Source organism: Arachis stenosperma, chromosome 4, assembly GCF_014773155.1.
Source record: "Arachis stenosperma cultivar V10309 chromosome 4, arast.V10309.gnm1.PFL2, whole genome shotgun sequence".
In the NCBI taxonomy this organism is placed as follows: Eukaryota; Viridiplantae; Streptophyta; class Magnoliopsida; order Fabales; family Fabaceae; genus Arachis; species Arachis stenosperma.
In genome coordinates this window covers 131176047-131198023 of record NC_080380.1, presented here as the reverse complement: position 1 = coordinate 131198023, position 21977 = coordinate 131176047, and the positions used below count along the sequence as shown (strand labels likewise).

General features: G+C 33.1%; 2 protein-coding genes across 2 annotated transcripts; both read right to left on the bottom strand.

Annotated features, from left to right (window-relative positions):
* Positions 1-297: 297 nt before the first annotated feature.
* LOC130976695 (vestitone reductase-like) lies at positions 298-6395 on the bottom strand. Its single transcript, XM_057901609.1, has 4 exons — positions 6216-6395; positions 5114-5647; positions 978-1170; positions 298-669 (listed from the first exon to the last, which is right to left on the bottom strand). Exons 1-4 carry the CDS (start codon positions 6340-6342, stop codon positions 528-530), a joined length of 996 nt encoding a protein of 331 aa, XP_057757592.1. The 5' UTR covers positions 6343-6395; the 3' UTR covers positions 298-527.
* A 2522-nt stretch (positions 6396-8917) lies between these two features.
* LOC130975532 (uncharacterized) lies at positions 8918-9259 on the bottom strand. Its single transcript, XM_057900316.1, has one exon. The coding sequence runs from the start codon at positions 9257-9259 to the stop codon at positions 8918-8920; it is 342 nt and encodes a 113-aa protein (XP_057756299.1).
* Between the last annotated feature and the right edge of the window lie 12718 nt (positions 9260-21977).

The following is a 21977-nucleotide window of genomic DNA, read 5'->3' as shown; positions in this document are numbered from 1 at the left end:
GATTTTGGTTTTAAGTAAATGAAAATTGAAAAGGATGCTGAGTATTGAAGTAAAGCGTGTGTAGACATGTATTCTTGAGAATATTTTTAGTTGCGGTTGGATTAAATTAGTTGAACTTAGTTAATAAACAGAATGGAAAAGTCTTAGGCCAACAACTTTATTAAATTCTGTCCAGCATATAACCAACAAAAGGAAAGTGGATAATCCTACACTATTAGATGAAATTTCACACCATTAAAAACATCATTAATAGTTACTTAATGACTACAAATCACAAAAGTTGCTGACGTTGGCACTACTAAAAAAGAATTGTACATATAACATCACACACATATATATGCGACACAGCATAATAATTTATAGTATGTCTCACAACTAGGGTTCAGATGATTAAACATTTAGACATTATTTGCCATCTTCTATGAATTATTGCTTATTAAACCACTTTTAGTCATTGTCTTAGATAGTGAAGTTATTATTCTTTTCTTAACTTATTAATTAATGGCTTTAGTAGAGAACTAGAGATCTCAAAGAAATCCTTTATCCACGGAGCATTCAATTGCATCCTTAAACATATCCTCAATGCTATTCTTGAACTCAAATCCAGCATCTATGAGTTTGTTTGAGATTAGACGTGGTAGCTTGAACCCCTTAATTTCCTTCACCTCACTGCATGCACAACCAAATCAATCAAATTACATCAAATGTATTAGTTTAACAATATCATTTTATTTTATTTCTTTATCTATCATGATCACCTATAAAAATAAATTTGATTAAATGACATTGTCAATCAAAATATTTTACGTACATTATCAGTATATATTAAAATTAAACTAATAATAATAATAATAATAATAATAATAATAATAATAATATAGCATTCTAAAAGTTTTTAAATGTCTTTCTAAATATTTAAAATTTTAAAATTTATGATTTTTAATTTTTGACGTTTTAATATATATAGTGAAACTCACTGTGTTGCTGGTATTTCAAATTCTGGGTACATGGCTGAAAGAATTTTAGCCATTTCTTGAATATCTATGAAAAATGGTGAGCAAATGTATCTCCCTTTAGGGTTAGGGTGCTCAAGCAAGAATATATGTGCTCTAACTACATCATCAACATGCGCCATGTGGAAACGTGTAATCCCAATTTTATCCTTCTTACCTGCAAATTAAATAACATTAATTAGTTTCTTTCAATAAGAACTTTGTACGTATTATAAGGAACTTATTAGCTTAAAGTACTATTAATTCATCTATATTTAACAAAAAAATATAACGAACCAATTATAATATAAGTCAATTTGAATTAATTTGTTTTATTTTTAATTTTAAAATTCAAAAATTAACATAATAAAAAGTTTTTTCTTTTTATAATAGACTTATTTTTTAATTAATAATTAACTCTAATTAGCTACACTCTTAGTTAATTTGGTATCAAAACTCATTAATTATTAGAAAAAAAAACAGAAAAAACAGTAGTATAATATTTCATGCTTAAAATATGCTTGATTCTTAGAGAAAACTTTTGCTAGTTGTTATAAGATAAGGATTCTTAAAGAAAGAAACTAAAAAGAAAAGGTCGAAGGGGATATAATACTAAAGGCAAAGAAAACGCCACTCTAAACCATACAAACACCACCGTAATATAGCAACAATGAACAGAAAAATTCAAATTAAACATAGAACCAAAAAAAAAAAATAAATCAGCTAACCAAATAATACCATTATTGCATACCTAGCTCATAACTATAAAATACAATTACAATCATATTAAGTGTGTATTAAAATTAATGACTAAAATTAATTATTAATATAAAATATATATTAAAATATAAAATACACAGAAAAATAAATTTAATTATACATATAAATATATAAATATATAATAATTGATTTGATAACTAATTTTTTCTGTAGACATAGTATTTTTTTAATATAACTATAAACTATTACCACAATTAAGTGAGGGTGATCATATGATGGACCTTTAAATAATTAAAATCAAACTATTTGGGAAACAAATTAAATAAACTGAGCCAAATAATACCACTGTTACATATATATACCTAGCTAGCTCATAATTATAAAATAAAAAATAATAGAAAGTCAGTAAAATTTATTATTTTTAGTTAATAATTAATTAATAATATTTAAAAGTATAAATTAAAAATATACTATTAAACTATTAAATTAAAAAAATTACATTAATAAAATATAACTATCACCATTCACCATAACTAAGTGAGGGCGATATGATGGACCTTCAATTCAAATAATTATCATCAAACTAAATTTGTGAAACAAATTAAACAAACTTCATATATGTAAATAATAATATATTTTATCTATTATCTATTATTTATTATTAGTCCATCAAACCACATTTTAGTATCTTTTATGGATATATACTTCATCTTCTATGATCAAAACATCAATTTGTATATACCAAGAAAAATAACTATTTATACTCATAAATTTTTGTAAAAAAAAGTATAAGTATTAACATATGATTTGTCAATTTATTGTCAATAATAATTAATTATTATATTTTAAATACATATATAAAAAGATACATTAAAAAAATATATCAATAAAGATATTTTTATTAAACATATTCATAAAAAATATATTTTTATTAGACATATCTACAAAAATATTCTCATTAAACATAATTATAAATAAAAATAAATAAAAATTAACAAAAATATTGTTAATAGCATAACAAAATTGATTTTATAACTACTAACAAAAGTACTTAACAAAATAAAAACTAATGTTATATTCACACAAAAAATAAGTTTTGTGTGATAAAAATAATAAACTTTTGATTTTTTTGTTTTATTAAATTTTTTTTAAATCATCTCACCTTTTATCTTCAACTTCAACCCTACCATCAAAATAATAGTGGCAATCCCAAATGCAATGGCGAGTGCACTGGAGCCCTTCGCCTCTGCCGCAGACGACGAGGAACCCTGTCGATCCCTTCAAATCTGCCCGAACCCTTCCACTCCCGCCTCCATCGCCCACATTTCTCTTGACGAAGAAAACCCCAAAACCATAAAAATGCTTCAGAGGCTTTTCAGCATTGGGTCTCTCCGCACTCGTCCTCTTCCAGGTGGAGTTCAATCAAGTCACCAAAGTCGAATGTCTTCGCTCTCCAAAGCATTCCGATCTGCGACGTCATGGACAGTAGCAGGATGAAGAAGCAAAGCGAGGGCGGCCGCTGAAGAACGAGAATTCGATGGCGATTGTAATAGTAGCATCACCTTTCCTCCACCGCGTCCACCGAAGAAGAAGGAAGAGGATGAGGGTTTTGTTGACCCGATTTTAGAAGAGGTGAAGAAGAGGACGGTGGGATTAGAGAATGAGACTCAGGTTATTGAGTTCTTTAAGGGTTTGAAGGGAGAATGGAATAGTCAAAGGAAGAAGAAGATGACTATATGGAGGCAAGTGAGCTTGGTTCTTTTTTACTGGCTGGGTGGAAGATCTTGCTCTCTGAAGAAAGAGAGTCGGTCATGCTTGCATTTTTTGTCGCCATTAATAAGATGGTAATGGAAGTATGTGAAAGTTCGAGATTTGTGAAAGAAGATACAGTGGTAGGGTTGAGGTTGAAGATAGATGATGAGAAAATTTTAAAATTCTTTTCTGCAGTTCAGTTTGATTTTCAACCAAATCGAATCGAACCGATTCACATAAAAACCCTAACAAAACCAACACCCTAGGCCCCAAATAACCTAGCGCCACCCTCTCTCACTCTCAGCGTCGAACTCCTTCCTCTTTCCACCTTTCACATTCCAACTTCCACTCTCTCTCATTATTTGTTGCTGATTGTTGTTCAATGTATTTGTTTTTTATCTTTTTAAAATTGCTAATAATTTTATTTTGTTGTGTTTCAGCTTGTGTTTTTTAATTATTTGTTCAGTGTATTTATTGTTGATTTTTTGAAATTACTAATAATTTTATTTTGTTGTATTTCTGCTTATCTATTCAACTTATTTTATTTAATTTATAGATTGGTAGTTATTATGAGTTCTCTCTTATTCATGAGATATGTCAAATTGAGCAATAAAAAAAATAGAATGGAATAACGGGTAAAATTTCATTGCGTTATGATTTTAGTTTATAGATTTGTTCAATAATTGATACTTTTACTTGAACAACAACATTTTATATTGCAGGGAATTCTTTATTGTTCATGTTATTTTTGTATCTGTTGTATCTTTTTATCTCCTCATGAGATCAGATTTCTTCAGTGACGATTAACGTGAAGAGCTAATTGTTTATATATCTTCTACTTTCTCAAATTCTATTATGACAAAAGTTAATTTTAAGTCTATCTAATTTATGTAATGACATATTGCATGTAACGGAGGTAATAAAATATGTAGACTTATGATAATTATTACTGTTACTTTGCTGCATACAACATATTTAAATATATTTTTCTATGCTTTAATTTGTATTTAGCTCCCTTTTTTGTTACTGAATATCTCTTTCTCATAATCTTCTTAGTAATGTTATGTTTTAGGAGTTATTACTATGTTGTTGAATTGTTCAATTAGTTTGTTTGCTAATATATTCTTCCTTTTCTTTCCTATATTTATGTAGGTTATTTTCTAACAGATTTGGCATTGATTCTTTGGTATTATCCAGCTTTGATTAGGTATGGAATATGTATTTTGACAACATAAGTTTCTTACTATTGATGATGTATTACATGATATTGAATATTATGTTCTTTATTTTAACATCTCTTTTATGTTCAAGATGCATTGCACTCAATTGCAAGTTGTGATTTAGAAGTGACATTTAAATATTGATGTTCTAATTGCATATATAGGTACTTGGATGTATCTTGTCTCGAATTCCGGTTTGAATAAATTAATTAAAAAAAAAACAAACAAAGTGAACCAAACTAAATCAATTTTAATTGGTATAATTTAGTTCAATTGATTTCAATATAAAAATCTAATCAAACTAAACCAAAATTATAATAAACAATTTGATTAAATAGCTTTTTTCTAAATAACCGAATTAAATCACACCGGGAATACCTAAGTATCAACGAATCAAAATTAGTAGGTATAAGTATTAAATATATTTACCTAACACCAAAACAAGTCCTTTCTCAACCGAATCAGGAAGCTTTGGAGAGATGAATGGTCCAACAATAAGAGGAGCAACCAAAGAAACAACTTCCAAATCATTGTTTTCTCCAAACTGAAGCATAGCTTTCTCCGTCAATGTCTTTGAAACCGCATAGGACCAACAAAACGGCTTGAATTTCCTAAGAAACTCAACATCACTCCAACTACTCTCATCAAAACCATCCTCCTCCTCCTCAGATTCTTCTTTGCAGCAAACAGCTGAGCCACTTGAAGTGTAAACCACCCTCTTCACTGTCTTTGAATTCTTGCATGCTTTTAGGATCCCTAAGGCTCCATCAATGCTTCTCCTTGTCACTGTTTCTTCGGCTTCCTTCACTGCAAAGTCTATTGGTGATGCCACGTGGAATACCCCCATGCAACCTTCAATTGCTTCGTTGAAACTCTCTGGCTTGCTTAAATCTGCATTGAATACTTTTAGCTTTTCTGATGCTTTTGATAGCTTTGTGAGGAAGCTTATGTCTCTCTTCTTGTCTGCATGTGCCCACAGTCTTGTTAGAGATATAAATTCACGTGTTTTTAATTTATTTTTAATATATATAATATCATTGTATAATTATTTATATATATATATTTAGTAAAGTTAAAAAATTAATTAAATTTTCTTAAACAAAATCTACTCATTTTTTAAATATTTTATTTATTTTAAATTATAAATCTAAATCATAAAATTAATTAATGTTGGTTAACTAAAAATTATTTTCTATACTTTTATATTTTTTATCTAATAAATTGATATTTTTGAATAAATAATTTTATGATAACATCAGATCATAAAGTACAATTTTGACAAAAAAAAATTAAATAAATAAAGTACAACTAGCATTGGTGCATCTGCACATATGTTGTTGCGATGAAACTGTTTCTGTTCGATCTCTTTATAAAATCTTAAACTGATCTTTAGTAATTAATTAGAGAAATTTAAATTACTATATAAATATATGTCATATATATTATATTATATATATATATATATATATATATATATATATATATATATATATATATATATATCATGAAAATTAAATGAAAGCTTACTTACTTGGATCAAATCTAACAGTGGTGTTAACAGTGTAACCATCCTCAAGGAGTGTTTTGACGAGCCATGAACCAAGAAAACCTGTGCCTCCAGTGACACAAACTTTACCCTTATTATTTGCATGTGCCATTTGGACACTATACTCTTCCTGTGGCAGAGTCTTTAATTTGATTTCTCCTTCACTCTTTGTGCTCTATGTTAGTTGTCCTTGATGGGCATGTATTTATAGTGTGGCCTGCCGTTTAATTTGAAGTAATTGAGAATATTCTCATTTTATGTAAAAGATATAACCTTATTTTTATTAAAATTATACTCAAATAAATCTCCAATCATTTTTGCATCACAATTTCGTTTCCATTTAAATTTTATTATATTTTGAGGTTCTTAAATTTATTTTCGTAAGATAAATAGTTAAATAAGTCTCTCTATTAGTCAGAATCATTAACTACTGACAGAAAAATCCTAACTACATGACTATTAAGTGAGTGATGTGGTTTTTCAATGCCACATGTTAATAGCAGGACAAAGATTCATAATAAAATGTGACAAATATATTTTACTAAGAAAAATAAGTCACTAACAGATGCCTCCTGAATAAAATCTATTTGTTTTAACGATACAAATAATTAAGAAACCAATCTATATTGTAGTATATATGATTTGTTTAGATGTAATTATTTTTTAGAGTAAAGTACTAACTCGGCCTCTATCCATTTGTTTGAATGACAACGCGATCCACTTTTGCCATTAAGAAATAACAGAAATTACTTATATATCTCATTAAGTTGTTGAGGTAGAAGGTTAAGGTGATGATAAAGTAGATGCTAGATATTCACGTGACTAAAAGATAGGAGTTTATCTGTCCTATTTTATGTGAACAGAAACGACCCCATTTTGCTACTCTCAAAAGACATTATTAGATGATTCTCGTCGTCTCTCTCCCTTTATTTCATGTTTAGAACCCTAAACCTCCATAAGCAATAGCAAAGAGCGTGGAAGTGGAAGAAATGGAGTGAACAATGAAATAGTATAATTTATTGTGATTCAGATTACAACCTCTGCTTGGGGAGCAATCTGTGAAAGTGAAATTTCATCCCTTTGTACTACTGGAGTCTCTCCCTTTGAAACTGATTTAGGTAGTTTCTTCTTCTATATTTTTTACCTTTGTCTACAGTTATAAATAACATACAATTCACATAAAAATAATGACAAGATTATGGACACAACTTTGAGAGATATAACTATGAACCTGCTGACTACTGGATATTCATGGTAGTACTACAGAATTAACATTTTGACTGTTTTTCTCTGCTCCCTGAATCAATATAAATCATCGTTTAGATATGATCAACTAAACATCTGAGCATTTTATTTACAGACAATTAAACCCCTCATCAAAACTTAGCTTTTTATATATAGGATAAATCGAACCCTAAGGGATTATACCATTGTGGTATCGGTAGAGTCCACTGATGTAACACTCTCTTTGCTAGCTCTTCTTTTCTTCTTGGTCATATGCTTTCAACTAAGATCTTTAGGGGGATTGGAGTAAGTCTTGTAGTAATGACCTTTTTTTACCACACTTGTTACAAGTGACTTCAAATGTCTTCCTGGCCTTGTTAGAATGCATCTCTCCCTCAATAGTTTTTCTCCATAACTCCATTATCAATAATCTCTGGCAGGTCTACAAGATGATCAAACATATATAAAATTCATTCACACTCCTACCATTGTCATTCACCCCATCTCTTCCACTCCCACGCTCTTCGCTACTATACTGCTCATGGAGGTTTAGTGTTCCAAACATGAAGCAAAGGGAGAGAGACGATGAAAATCATCTAATAACGTCTTTTGGGGAAAGCAAAACGTCATCGTTTGTGCTCATGTGAAACATGATATATAGACTCCTGTCCTTTCTAATAAGCCATGTGAGTATCTAATATCTACCTCACCGCTTTAATCTTCTACCTCAGTTGCTTAACAAGACATATTAGTAAGTTTTATTACTCTTTAATGACAAAAATGACAGAAGAAGCACATTGGCAAACAAAACACAGGATCAGGGCCTGAAGTGAATTGTTTTTTCTTTTTTTGTCAAAGGTCACATCATTTGGACAAATGGATAGTGATCGAATTGGTACTCTGCTCATCTTTTTGACTGAATAACAAATATATACTTAATAATGATGCACCTAATTCATATGGGTACATACTTGATTCAGATAACTTAAGACTAGGTAGGGATAATTTCTCTTCAGTTCTTTTTAGAGAAATTGAGGCTTGGTATTGGTATGACCGGAAGAATTTTTAAGCATCATAGAATTTACTTTAATTATTATTTTATTTAAAAATCTACTCTTTATTTTATTATTCATCATTTATATTTTTATGGGTATCATGAACAATTAAAAATAATAAAAACATAGAATCTCTATTGTTGATCTTAATTCTAATTTGATCATGAGTCTTTCAAATAATTTGATTTCTAAAACTTCTATGTTTGTTGTTTTGATCCGTTCGAGATGCGTAAACGATGGGATAATTGTGTTTATAGTTAATCTAATCGATTGAATGTAACACCAATCAATTAGTAGATAATAATTGATGTCAAATACCTTAATTGAAAACTCATATTACTCATTTAATATATAAAATAATCGATTGTTTTTGGATAAAATTGATTGTAACAGTGAAAGTTGTATGTCTCATCTATTCCAATTATTACTTGGTCTACCGGTTTCGGGTTGTTTTGAGAATGATTTTGGGTTATTGTCTAATATCACCACCTGATCCAACTTACGGCCTGTTTCTGACAGATCCTTCACCAACCTCTCGTCTACTGGATGGCACGAGTCCCAGTAAAGCCTGTGCGACACGTATTGGTTGTCCTGATCAAGCTTGTCAAGCACCAACTCTGCGTACTCCCGTAGCGCCGCCGTGAAAATCACCACTTTAAACTTCGCCGCCAATGCCGACAGGAACTCCTCCAAGCCGGAATGATTAAGGACGTAGAACTCAATCTCCGTACCATCGATCAACGCCCTCATGACGAAGTCGTAATGCTCCAGCACCGGCGAGGGCTTGGAGTGGACCAGAGTCTCATCCAGGTCAAGGAACCCCGTCTTCCCTTTTCGGTGGGAGGGCTACGGCGGAAGATGGGAAATCTTGGTGCTATCGACGTCTTGGAAGGATAAAGTTTTACGAACGGATGCGAAGGGATCCTTGAAAACTTGGAAGTCCAAATCGTTGGGCGCCGGTGCTGTTTTGGTCTTCTTGAGGAGTTTGTAGGGAATGTTGTTGTTGTTGTTTTTGATCTTGTGGATTGGGGTGAGTTTGGTGAGAAGCCTAAAATGCGGCGGTGGATAGACGAAGATTGCTGTGGAGGCGAAGACCGCGTTTCTCAAGGGCGATTTCTTCTGCAAGCTACGACGGCTTCTGATGATGGAAAACTGATTTTCGCACAAACTAACCGGCAAGTGTACTGGGTCACATCAAGTAGTAAAACTCACGTAAGTGAGGTCGATCCCACAGGGATTGATGGATCAAGCAATTTTAGTATGGTGATGAGTCTAGTCAAACTAACAAGAAATGATTTGAGTGAAATTGGATCAGCAGAATATAAATTGCAAGGAACTAAAGTTTTGAGTGTAAATAGCAAAATATAAATGCCAGGAAGTATAAATTGCTGAAACTTAAAGAGCAAGGAAACGTAAATATACTGAATCTTAAATTGCAAGAAATGTAAATGACTTGAATCTTAGAGTGCAAGAAAGCAAAATTGCGAAAGCTAAATGACAGTGAAATTTAAATTGCATAGAATTATAAACCGGAATTGGGTGCTGGGACAAGACTACGGAAAAATGCAATTAAAGTAAATTCAAAGTTATCTGAATTGAAGAAAATCAAAGAGAATGATTCATCAGGGATTAGAGATATCATAGTCCATCATGAATCAATTGGGTCTCAACTCCTTTCTCAATCATATGAGTAGATCTATGGCGGATTGAAGTTGATTGGATCCCAATTCCTTGGCAACCCAATCTTTCTAATCACAATCAATATTTCCAATTCCTTGATCCAATTATCATGAGAAGAGGTTAAGTGCATGCCTCTCATCCATAAGCCACACAAATTCTCAAGACCTCAATTCCTCCCGAATAGTGTTGGTCAAGAGAATTGTGAAGGATAGAGCCCCAGTTCTAATGCCCATGATTCCCCTTCCGAGGCTCACACAAGCATTCAACAGATTCAAACCTCCTTTCGTAGTGAATGAATCTCAATCAAAATAGAAGGTATCCTATAGCTATCCAAGCGGATTGAGAAGAAGAAGAAGTTCACTAAATCATGTGAATTATAATAGAGCTCCTCCCCTAATGAAGTGGGGTTCAATTGATCATTGCTCTAAGAACACTTGCAGGAAATTTAAATTGCAGGAAATTTAAATTGCATGAAAGTAAATCAATCTCAGTGTTAATGGGAATGTAAAATTTCAGAAAAAAAATTTATAGAAGAGAAGCATAAGAAATTGAAATTTCATAAACTAAACTCAATTCAATACAATTGAAATGTAAAAGTGTAGAAAAGAAAAATATATCAAACTAAAATTCTATACTACACTCTCTGGAGTCTTTAATCCTCCAAGAGAGTTCTGGAGTCTCTAATCTTCCAAGAGAGTTCTGGAGTCCCTAATCCTCCAGCCAGAGCCTCTTTACTTCTATCGAACTAATGCCTTTATATAGGCTTTCCTAAATTACAAATTGAAATAAAATTGAAAACAAATTACAATCAAATGAAAATTAACTATTATAGATGATTCTTGTGGCCTTGATTGAGTGATATGAATGGGCTTGCTTGCTTGTAATTTAAATGGGCTTGGAATGATATTAATTGAACCAGAATTCTGCTCCCAGGAGAACGTAGCGCTCTTAAAGGCAATGTAGCGCTCGTGCACCCACGCGTACTGATGAACGGAATTTTGATGGTATAGAATTTCACAAATGAAATCTTGTTGCAAGTATTGTTTCTAAACCAACAATAATCCTTTCATATAAAAATTTGTTTGTCACAAGTAACAAACCCCTAAAATTAATAACCGAAGTATTCAAACATCGGGTCATTCTCCCTAGAAATTGCAATAAAGTGTTCTTATTATTGGTTGTAAAGTATCTTTTGGGGTTTTGGAATAGGAGACAAGAAAAGTAAATGACAAGGGAAATAAACTAACAACTATGAAAGCTCTTGGCAAGGTATGAGAACTAGAAATCCCATCCTAGTTATCCTTATCAATTGTGATGAGAGTTGTTCATTGCTCCCACTTAGTTAACCTCTAATCATGGAGGAAAGCCAAGTGGTTGAATTAACTTGAGTCCACAAGCCTTAGCCAACCCCAAAGGAAAGATTAGCTTTAGTGGCATTTAAGTCAATTAGCAATCTCTAACTATCAATCAACAAAAGAGTTTGATAACTCAAGTGTCACTAATTACTCAACCAAAGCCAAGAGGAATAAAATCTAACTCATAACTAAAAGAAGCATTTCAACAAACACATAGAAGGCACTAAAGGTAAACAACATGAATTGCAAGAATTAAAGAGATCTACAGCTACAAATGTAAGAGATTAACAATAGAGAGGCAAAACAATTATGAAACAACAAAGAACTTACCAATTGCATTGAAGAAGAAATGTGGATCTACAAAAGAATTCATAAAGCAAAAGGAAAATTAAAGCAAGAGAAGAAGTAGATATAGATATAAGAGATTAACCTAAACCTAATCCTAATTCTAGAGAGAAGAGAGAGCTTCTCTCTCTAGAAACTAACTTTCCCTCCAAAACTAAACTAAACTAAACTAATGTGATGACTGATTCTAATGTGTTGACTCCCCCTTGAATTCTGCCTTAAATAGGCTCAGAAGTGAGTTGGATCTGGGCCTGGGAGGCCCAGAATTTGCCCCCAGTGTTTTGCCTTTAAGTGAGTCACGTGCGAGCATCAACGCGCACGCGCCATATACGCGTACGCGTCGCTTAGCGATTTCCTATCCACGCGTACGCGTCGCCATGCAACTCCACAATCCACGCCTGCGCGTTTGATGCGCGTGCGTGTCGATGAATGCATCCCAAATCCTTGTTTCTTCATGAGTTCTCCACTTGCATGCTTTTCCTCTCCATCCCTTTGATCCATTCCTAGCCTTTTCAATTTGAATTCACTAACAAACATATCAAGGCTTCTAGTGAAATCAAAGGTGAATTAAATTTAGCTAATTAAGGCTTGAAAAGCATATTTTCACACTTAACCACAATATAGGAGACAATCATGAAACCATGATACTTCATTGAAAAAATGTGGGTAAAAGGTGATAAAATCTTCTAAATTGAGCACAAGATAAACCCTAAAAATGGGGTTTATCACGTACGCGTCTCCTACACGTGCGCGTCGCTCAGCATTTTGGCACATCGACGCATACGCGTCACCCACGCGTATGCGTCGCCTTCAACGCTCTTAAGAAGAGCGTAGCGTTCGCGTCAAGAGCGCTCCTCCACGCGTACGCGTCACCCACGCGTATGCGTGGCCCTTCAGAAATGTCACTTTCACGCTGCCGCTTCATTCACGCGTTCGCATGTTCCTTCAGAAATATCACTCCGACGTGTACGCGTCGCCCACGCGTACGCGTCACCAGCCAAATTTTCCACTCCATTATCGCATGCGCTCTTGGGTGAAGAACGTAGCGCTCTTGTGTGACGAACGTAGCTCTTCCTGTGCGTATGCACACTGGGTCATGTGTATGCACCCAAACACAGAGCGATCTTTGAGAGAAATGGAGCGCCATGCTTCCTTGATTTAATCATGGGCCACGCTTTTAAAAGCGTGGCCTAAGGTTCAAAAACATGCTCAAGCTTCAAAGTGTATCAAAAAATTCTTCTTTTCTTCTTTTGAGCTTAATTTGTGCTTTTTGCTTCTTTTTCTACTTATTTCCTACAAAATTTATTAAATCAAAAGATCAAAGCAATATACTATTTAAGCACTAAATACTCAATAATTAAGCATTAATCATTAATTTCTTGTATGAAAAGGCATAGAAAAACCTAACATGATGCGCAGTCATCACATTCCGTGGAGATCCTTTAGCAATTTGATTATTGTTTTCTTTGTCTTTGAAATTATTGTGTTTAATCTTCTTCTTGGTATGGTTTTTTTAGATGAAAATAGAAGAAAAGAAAAGAGGAATGATAAAATTCTAAAGATAAAATCAAGGTTTTGAAAACCGAACCGGTCATCAAACTGCTCTAGCTACTAGTTTATTGGTTTATTGGTTCGATCAATTCGATCGTAGTTAAATCGAAAAAATTGTTTTATAATAAAATAATAAATAAACACACTAACATATAATTATAATCTAATATAAATTTTAAAATATCATCCAAATTAAAAGTATTACATAAACCACAATTTTATGATCACATTCAAATACAAACTCAAAAGTCAAATAACAAAAATAACCAACCAAACGTAAAATATCAACATCCAAATCTGTCATCAATCATCAAAATTTGTTATAACTTGCTGCAGATTTGTTTGGTTGATATCATCACCTTCATTTCTACTACTTCGACTAGAAAAATCAAGTGGTGCAGCATAAAATGTACGACTACTATCATGACCACCACCACTACCACCACCACTTTGATATAAATCAGCATCAATATTATCTAACAAAATATATAATACATTATCAATAAATTAAAGATTAAAGTTATTTTAATAAATTGATCAAAAAAATAAACTATAATACTTACGAAGCAAGTCTTCAATGTTACTAGGAAGACCAGGCTCTTTTTTAACAACCTCTTCCGTCACCCAAAAGTCAACCAAATCGATACTTTCATAATCAATTGGATCATATTGCACCTTTTGCTTTCTTTTTTGTCTTTCCTTTCTAACAAATTAAAGACAATATATAAAAAATAGTATAACATATTAACTACACAAAATCTAATGATATGAAATGAAAATATGAAATATATATTACCTGGATTTAAGATGCAAATTATATGTCACATACACAATATCATTTAGCCTATCATGCTCCAATCTATTACTTCTTTTTGTATGAATTAAAAATTATTAATCTTGCAATGCAATATAACAAAATCAAGTAAACTTTGCATGACATCCGGTGCTTCTTTATAATTTTCATCGAAAAAGAAAGCAAGATTCAAGAAATAAGCCGTTGCATGAAGATTTTTTTTCAAATGTTTGTCCCATCTTGAGTTGATAATCTCTGTGTAAGGCTTATATGTAGTCTTTCTATGCTTGAACATTTTTTTGATTGTATTTTCTGCCCTCATCATACCTTCATAGACATATCCCAATGATGGCTTATCATCAGCATCTACAATCCTCATCAATTTAGTCAACGGACTCACAAGTTTGCATGCAGTAAAGCAATCATCCCAAAATTTATTGTCCAGGATAATTGCACGCACAACTCTATCATTAGCACTCCTTTTCAATTTGTGTCTGGTAAAGTGTGCATCTATAGCCAATGCTTGTAAATCCACTTTGTGCTCAAAGATATTCTTCAATGTGATGAAGACAGTGACAAAACGAGTTATACCTGGACAAACAATCTGCTTCCAAGTAGTTCTTTGTCTTAGCCAGGACAAGAACACCATATGATTATACACAAACACTGTAATCTTTGAAGTGCGTGATGCAAGGTTAAAAATATGCCGTATGCTGCTTATAAGCAACACAAGGTGACCAGTGAATATTCACAAATTTCTGATTGATAAGCCTACCAGCAATAACATAATTCGCCGTATTATTAGTCATTACATATACAATATTATCAGGTCCAATCCATTCAATCACCTCCGAAAACAAGTGACACAAGCTTGAAGCATTTTTTACCACATTTGAAGCATCTACAAATTTCACAAAGCACAACCCTTTCAAACAATAAACCAAAAAATTAATTTAACGTTTTTTGCCTTTAATATGTCCAACCATCAGCCATGAGGATACATCCGGTTTCTTTCCATGCAGTCCTATAACTATCAACAACTATTTAACACTCTCTTTTGAGATCGGCTAACAAGTGAACTCTCAACTTATCATAAGAAGGACCTTTATAACCAGGCCTAATGACAGCAACAACATCCAACGTATCTTGAAAAAATAGTGACATAAGGAATCTTACCATCTAAGAGCCATTTAGGCACTCTTGTAATACCCTTACTATCAGAATGTCACGCTTTCGACTGCGCCACTCTGATAACGAGGATATTACGACGACTTACATATTAATGGTAAAATAGGAGCCTTTTCAACTCAAATCCGTGTAAATTTTTCTTTGAAAAACTGGAAATTCTTTTTCTTGAAAACATACGTACATACATACATAACCAAGCACATCACTTCTTATTTTTATATATATACATGTTAACTAGAGTTCTTTATACAATAACTTATAACATCTCAAACATTATAATCACGACTCCTATCCCTCTTATAAAAATATAATAATAACAAAAGCGAGGGAAAAACTATAACTAATATATCCAAACCAAAAACAGCATAGCTAAGAACTCAGTGAAACTTCATAAGCTTCCTCGGTCGTTCTAAAAAGAGAAGTCTGTAGGGGGTGAGAACATCATCTTCGCAGGTTCTCAGTAGAGGGTTTAAGAATTGTCATAGAATGATATGTATAAAAGAAGAATGAACTTCAAAAGCAATGATAAGCGTTCGTCTTATGAATCTTTTTTAAAACCAACGATTTAACATCTAAAGATCCAAACCTTTTCAATTAAACCATCAGTTACTTATCCAAAATCCAAAACTCATATTTTCCTTATAAAAATCCCAAGCAAAAAGAACATTTCCATACATTTCATTGCTTACTAACAAACCATTCGAAGCAAACTTACCATTAATTCATCCAATCACGGCTTCCAGCCCAAAACAATATCACATAACAGCTTTCGGCTCAACACAAAATCAAATCACACTCCAACTACCATAATCCAAACCAATAGTCACAATCACAAGTAATGCAGTTCAAACACAATCAAGAGCAATTACATCAAGTATAGTAATTAGCAGTTAAATAAAATTATTCACATAGACAAACCAAGTATACACCCAAATAATGTCATATAGATGCAAATGATGCACGATTGTCCTACTGACCATGAGCTCACGCATCGATTATGTTGCCAGACCCGATTCGGATAAACGGGATTTAACCACCGTCCTTACTGTAGGTTCCACAAGCAAGCAGAATCACACCAACCGTCTTTGACCGGAATACGCAAGTGGGATTTAACCACCGTCCTTGCTAGTCATAATAAACCACAAATAAGCAGGATTTAACCAACCGTCCTTACCGGGTACCTCGAACAAGCAGGATTTAACCACCTTCCTTATCCAAGTTGCAAACACAAACAATACGCAAACGAGATTCATCACTGTCCTTGCCAATTCAGTGATCACATTTCCATAATATTCACCATCAATCATGCTTAGAATCATAATCAAACTTAATCATAAACATAATCAAAATAAGCACCATAAGTCTTTATATTTATATTTATCACGAGGATAATCATCCACAAATCGTGAGTGGAATAACACCACCGTCCTCACCGTGGGCGAGATAAAACTACCATCCCCATGAATCCACAATGCATTGAGCAAGCGGGATAGCACCACCATCCTTGCGAGGTAGTCAATTAATATCACATATTTCTTTAATCATATTTCATTTAACAAATTCTTTATCGAGGAATTACTCAAGTTAATCTATCATATTCACCCCCAGTAGCATATTTAAAGATTTTTAAAATGGTTCTCAGACTACATACGGAGGTTAGGAAATTTTACAAACTAACTGAAAAGGTTCCACAGTTCAAAACAACATTCAAGGGTTCCCAAGACTCAAAACCTTTTTCTTTAACCAACTTAGGAAATTTCACAAAAGTCTCGAGATTCGAGTTAATATTTAAATTCGTCCCTAAAAGATCACTCATTCTTCAAATTAGTCCTCAAAAGATTCTTTTAGTCATATTAATTCTTGAAAGATAAAACGTAAGTAAAATTGGTTTTTCTATTAGTTAGATGATAACGTGTCACGTTAAGCGCCACGTGACATGATGAAGTGGTAGGTTAATGCCATGTGTCACAAGATGATTAGTTGACGTGTCAGGCCAATGACACCTAGCACGCCACATATTACTTGACATATAAAAAAGTTATTTATAATCAAAATAATCCCTAAAAATCTAGATGTAAGTTATTTTCATCCTTAAAATTTTAAAAATTAATCAAATTAGTCCTTATATAAATTTTTTTATTTTTTCTTTATAATAAATTTGAAGTATTTTTTGATAGTACTAATTTTAGTATTTTTTTAGACCTTAATAAACAAAATTTTCGTTTCATAAAATAATGAAAATAATTAAATTATTATAAATTTTTTTTTTGTCATTTGTATTTTAAAATTTTATATTTTCAAATTATAATTTTTTATAGTGTAACTTTTTTATTTAAATGAGTTTATCAAATTATTGTTGATTATATATTTAAAAATTTAATATTTTAAATCTCACTAAATAACATAGTAGTTATTTTAATTAAATCTTTTAAATTTTTTAAAATTATAATTTTTTTATTGTTTAATATATATGGTAGAACTCAATAATTGAAAAAATAATTTGTGGGATCACTTGTTGAATCTTAATATTTTAATATATTTTTTAAAATAACTAATGTATTTATTTAGTGAGATCTAAAAGATTAAAATATTTAAGATAACTATTATATTTATTTTGTGAAATCCAAAATATTAAAACTTGTAGTATATTACTAGTTTTAATATTTTGGATTTTATGAAATAAATATGGTAGTTATCTTAAATATTTTAATCTTTTAGATCTCACTAAATAAATATAGTAGTTATTTTTAAAAAATTATATTAAAATATTATGATTCAATAAGTGATCCCACAAATCAATTTTTAATTATTGAGTTTTACCATATAAATTAAACAATAATAAAAATTATAATTTTAAAAAATTTAAAAGATTTAAATTTTAAAATAACTACTATAGATTTAAAATATTAAATTTTTAAATATATAATCAACAATAATTTGATAAACTCGTTTAAATAAAAAAGGTTTAATTACTCTGTTGGTCCCTATAGTTTGGCCGAATTTTTAATTAGGTCCCTATAGTTTTTTTTCCTTTTAATTGAGTCCCTATACCAATTTTTTTGTTTTAATTGGGTCCTTAGTCGCAGTCAACGTTAAATAAAACGTTGACCTGTGTTAAAGTTACGAAAATACCCTTGTGTCTAACCCTACATAATCCTTGGCCTATCCTAAAACTCCAGAATCGTATTCTGTTCATCGTTCTCCTCTTCTCCCTTTCTTCTGATTTCTTGCTGAAATTTTTTCATCTTGCATGGATTCCACCCAACGTTCTTCGAGAATATCGAGTTCAAGAACTCTCAACAAGAAAAGACATTTGTGTTACTGTGGGGAGGCAGTTGTTGTTCTGTCTTCTTCTGAAGTGGCCAGCCATGGAAGGAGGTACGTAGCTTGTGGACGAGTGCCAAGGTGCAGTTTTTTCGAGTGGATTGACAATGAAGATGATATGAAAGGTGAGTGGTTGAAGCAGAAGGAGAGGAGGAGTCGTTGCTTCTGTGGAGACTCTCTGATTCTGAAAAGTTCTAATACATCCAAGAATCCAAACAGAAGGTTCATGTCTTGCCCAAGTAGAAGATGCAAATTTTTTGAGTGGGTTGATGAAGAAAAGAAGGTTCGTGATGCTTGCTTATTGTCTTTAGAGTATCACTCTGGTCAGGTAGAGGGTGAAATTAGGGGTGAAAATGCACAAGAAAGAAGGGTTGATAGACTTAGTGTTGACACGGAGATGTTGAAGGTTGAGATTGGAGAAGTTGATGATTGTGTTGGAAGAATCTGTGTAGAGTTGAATTCAGTCCAGGAGGAACTTCGAAAGTTGGAAGAAAACATGAAGAAGCAGACCAAGATGCAGATGATGTTTTTTTTTTTGTGTAATCCTAATAGTTGCAGTGCTATGTGGTAAAGTTTATTGATGAAGTGGTCAATGTTGGCTTTAAAAAGAGCAGTTATTGTGAAGTGTATGTTAAATTATTTAGATTGAATGGATGAATTTTTTTTTGTTTGCTACTATAAATATAATGTGATATTGAATGAAAATATACACAACTAAAAACAACTGCTATCAGCCAATCACAGATGCATCATTAGCATAATATAATTCACAAAAGTGGTCCTTAGAGTATTCCACACATTACATAAGTTCAGTAGATCCAAGTTGCACTAGAGACAAGATAAATGCTCCACCTAAAATGAACTATCAAAAGTGGTCCACCACAAAGCAAAATAAACTAAAAAAGTTATGTTCCCAATACCAAAATACTTCCACAGTAGACTATAATTCACAAAAAAGCCCTACATAAATCCATAGTAGGAGGAGCTACATAACCCTAAAAGCATCAATCATCCGTGAGGTCTATGTGTTCAGCAGGTTTGGCTACTCCATTTGTTCTTCCCATCTTCAATCTTTCACTTCTTCTCATCCCAAAAGTTCTAATCTTAGGCAAAGGCTGTGTAACTGGTGCTACTTGTGAAGTTGGCTGAATGAGTGGTTCAATGAAGGGAGTTGGTTGAGTTGCTGGTGTATGTGGAGGATTTGCAGCAGCTCCAGTAGCAGGTGCACCAGATCCAGCAAGGGGTGAGTCATTTGCAGAACCAGATCCAGTAAGAGGTGACACAGTTGTAGATCCAAATTCAGCAGCAAGAGTATTTGGTGCAGGGGCTGATGCAACAACAGCTAAATTTTTAAATCATTCCATCACTAAATCCTTTCAATTATGTAGTATGGAATAGCAAAATATAGTTATACCTGTGAAACTAGTTGTTTTTCCTCTGCTAAGTCCAACACCCCTTCCTCTGCCTCTCCCCCTTGCAGCAGATCCAGCAACTAATTCAGTAGCAGTAGTAGGTGAGCCATTTGCAGCACCAGATTCAGCAGCAGCAGTGTCATTCGTAGCAGCAGATTCAGCAACAGTAGTAGTTGGTGCAGAGGCTGATAGAACAAAAGTGTAATGGTTAATTCATTTCATAATAGAACATTATCAATCCTCTAGTACCAGCAACAAATCCTAGAAGTACCTGTGACAGTAGTTCCTCTTCCTTTGCCCCTTCCTCTACCCAGTACCGCACCCCTTCCTCTGCCTCTCCCCCTTGAAGCAGCTCCAGCATCTTGTGCACCATCAGATGCAGCAGCAGCAGGTTCAGGAGCTAATGCAAGTTCCCAAGAATCAAGACAACATTATAGAAAAGAACTGGTACTATCAACAATTATGTAACAACAACAAAACAAGATTTACCTGAGAGAATAGGATTTGGGCAGTGTCTCCTGTTGTGTCCATACTGGCCACAGTTGCTGTAAGTCACAGAGGTACCCGTCCTTCTATACTTTGTTTGCGATCTATTTTCATCAGGTTCTCTAATCCGCACCATTCTTGGTCGACCAGGTTTAACCCTGAAAACTGGGGGTATGATGGTATCACAGTTCACTTTTGGCCACATGTTCTCTCCATTAATTGGAGCAATTGATTTTCCATAGGTTGCAGGGTAAGCTCCTGGACTATAGTAGTTGCTGCAATACTCTTCGGGATTATCACCCTTTTCAAAGATGGCACTGCATGCATGAGGGCATGGCATGCCACTTAAACCCCAAAATCGACAGCTGCAAGTACCAGCTAACAAATCCACCACAAACCTTTCCATGATCATCCTATTTTTGTGATGTACCTCAAATTTCAGATCGCCTGCCCATCTAGCTTGCCATTCCATACTTCTTGTTGCAATGACATCCAACCTCTTTTTGGGTTTAGGAAGAATGGATCCTTCATACTTCTCAGCCTTCTTCTTCTTCTCTGCAAATCTTGACATCCAGTAGCATCTAATCCACTCAAACATCGTCAGAATGGGCTTGTCTCTTGCCTCAAGAATCCTGCCATTGAAAGCCTCCGATATGTTATTCATTAGCATATCACTCTTTGCCATAAACGTGAAATGGCTCTTTGTCCACAACTTTGGGTCCACTCCCATCAGTTTATCATAACAATCTCTATTTTTTTCCTTGAGCAGATTCATTCTTCTCTCCCACTCTTCCTCATAGGTGGCTTTAGCAATGGATAGGATTAGATCCCTCAAAACTGTCCCTCCACCATATGCCTTCTTACAGTTGGCATAGAGATGCCTTAAACATAATCTATGCTCAATAGAAGGTTCCATCTCAGCAAAAACTTGCATCAATTCCTGTATATAAAAAAAAGCAGCAGTATCCAGTATCATTATTCAATCAGCCAAGAACAATGCTTATTCAATGACATAGTTAGAATCATAATTCATATTATTCAATGACATATTTACTATCATAAGTCCTATTATCCTTACTTTTTGTTGATCTGACATGAAAACCCATCTTCTTGCAGAGCCGATATCATCCAACAACAAATCAATAAACCATCCCCAGCTGTCCTTTGTTTCCGCTTCCACTGCTGCAACCGCAATTGGAAAGTAATTGTCATTAGGATCCCTCCCTACTGCAACTAGTAGTTGTTGACCATGGTCCCCTTTCAAGTGACACCCATCCACTCCTATGATCGGCCTACAACCAGCCAAGAAGCCCTGCTTCACCGAATCCAGGCAC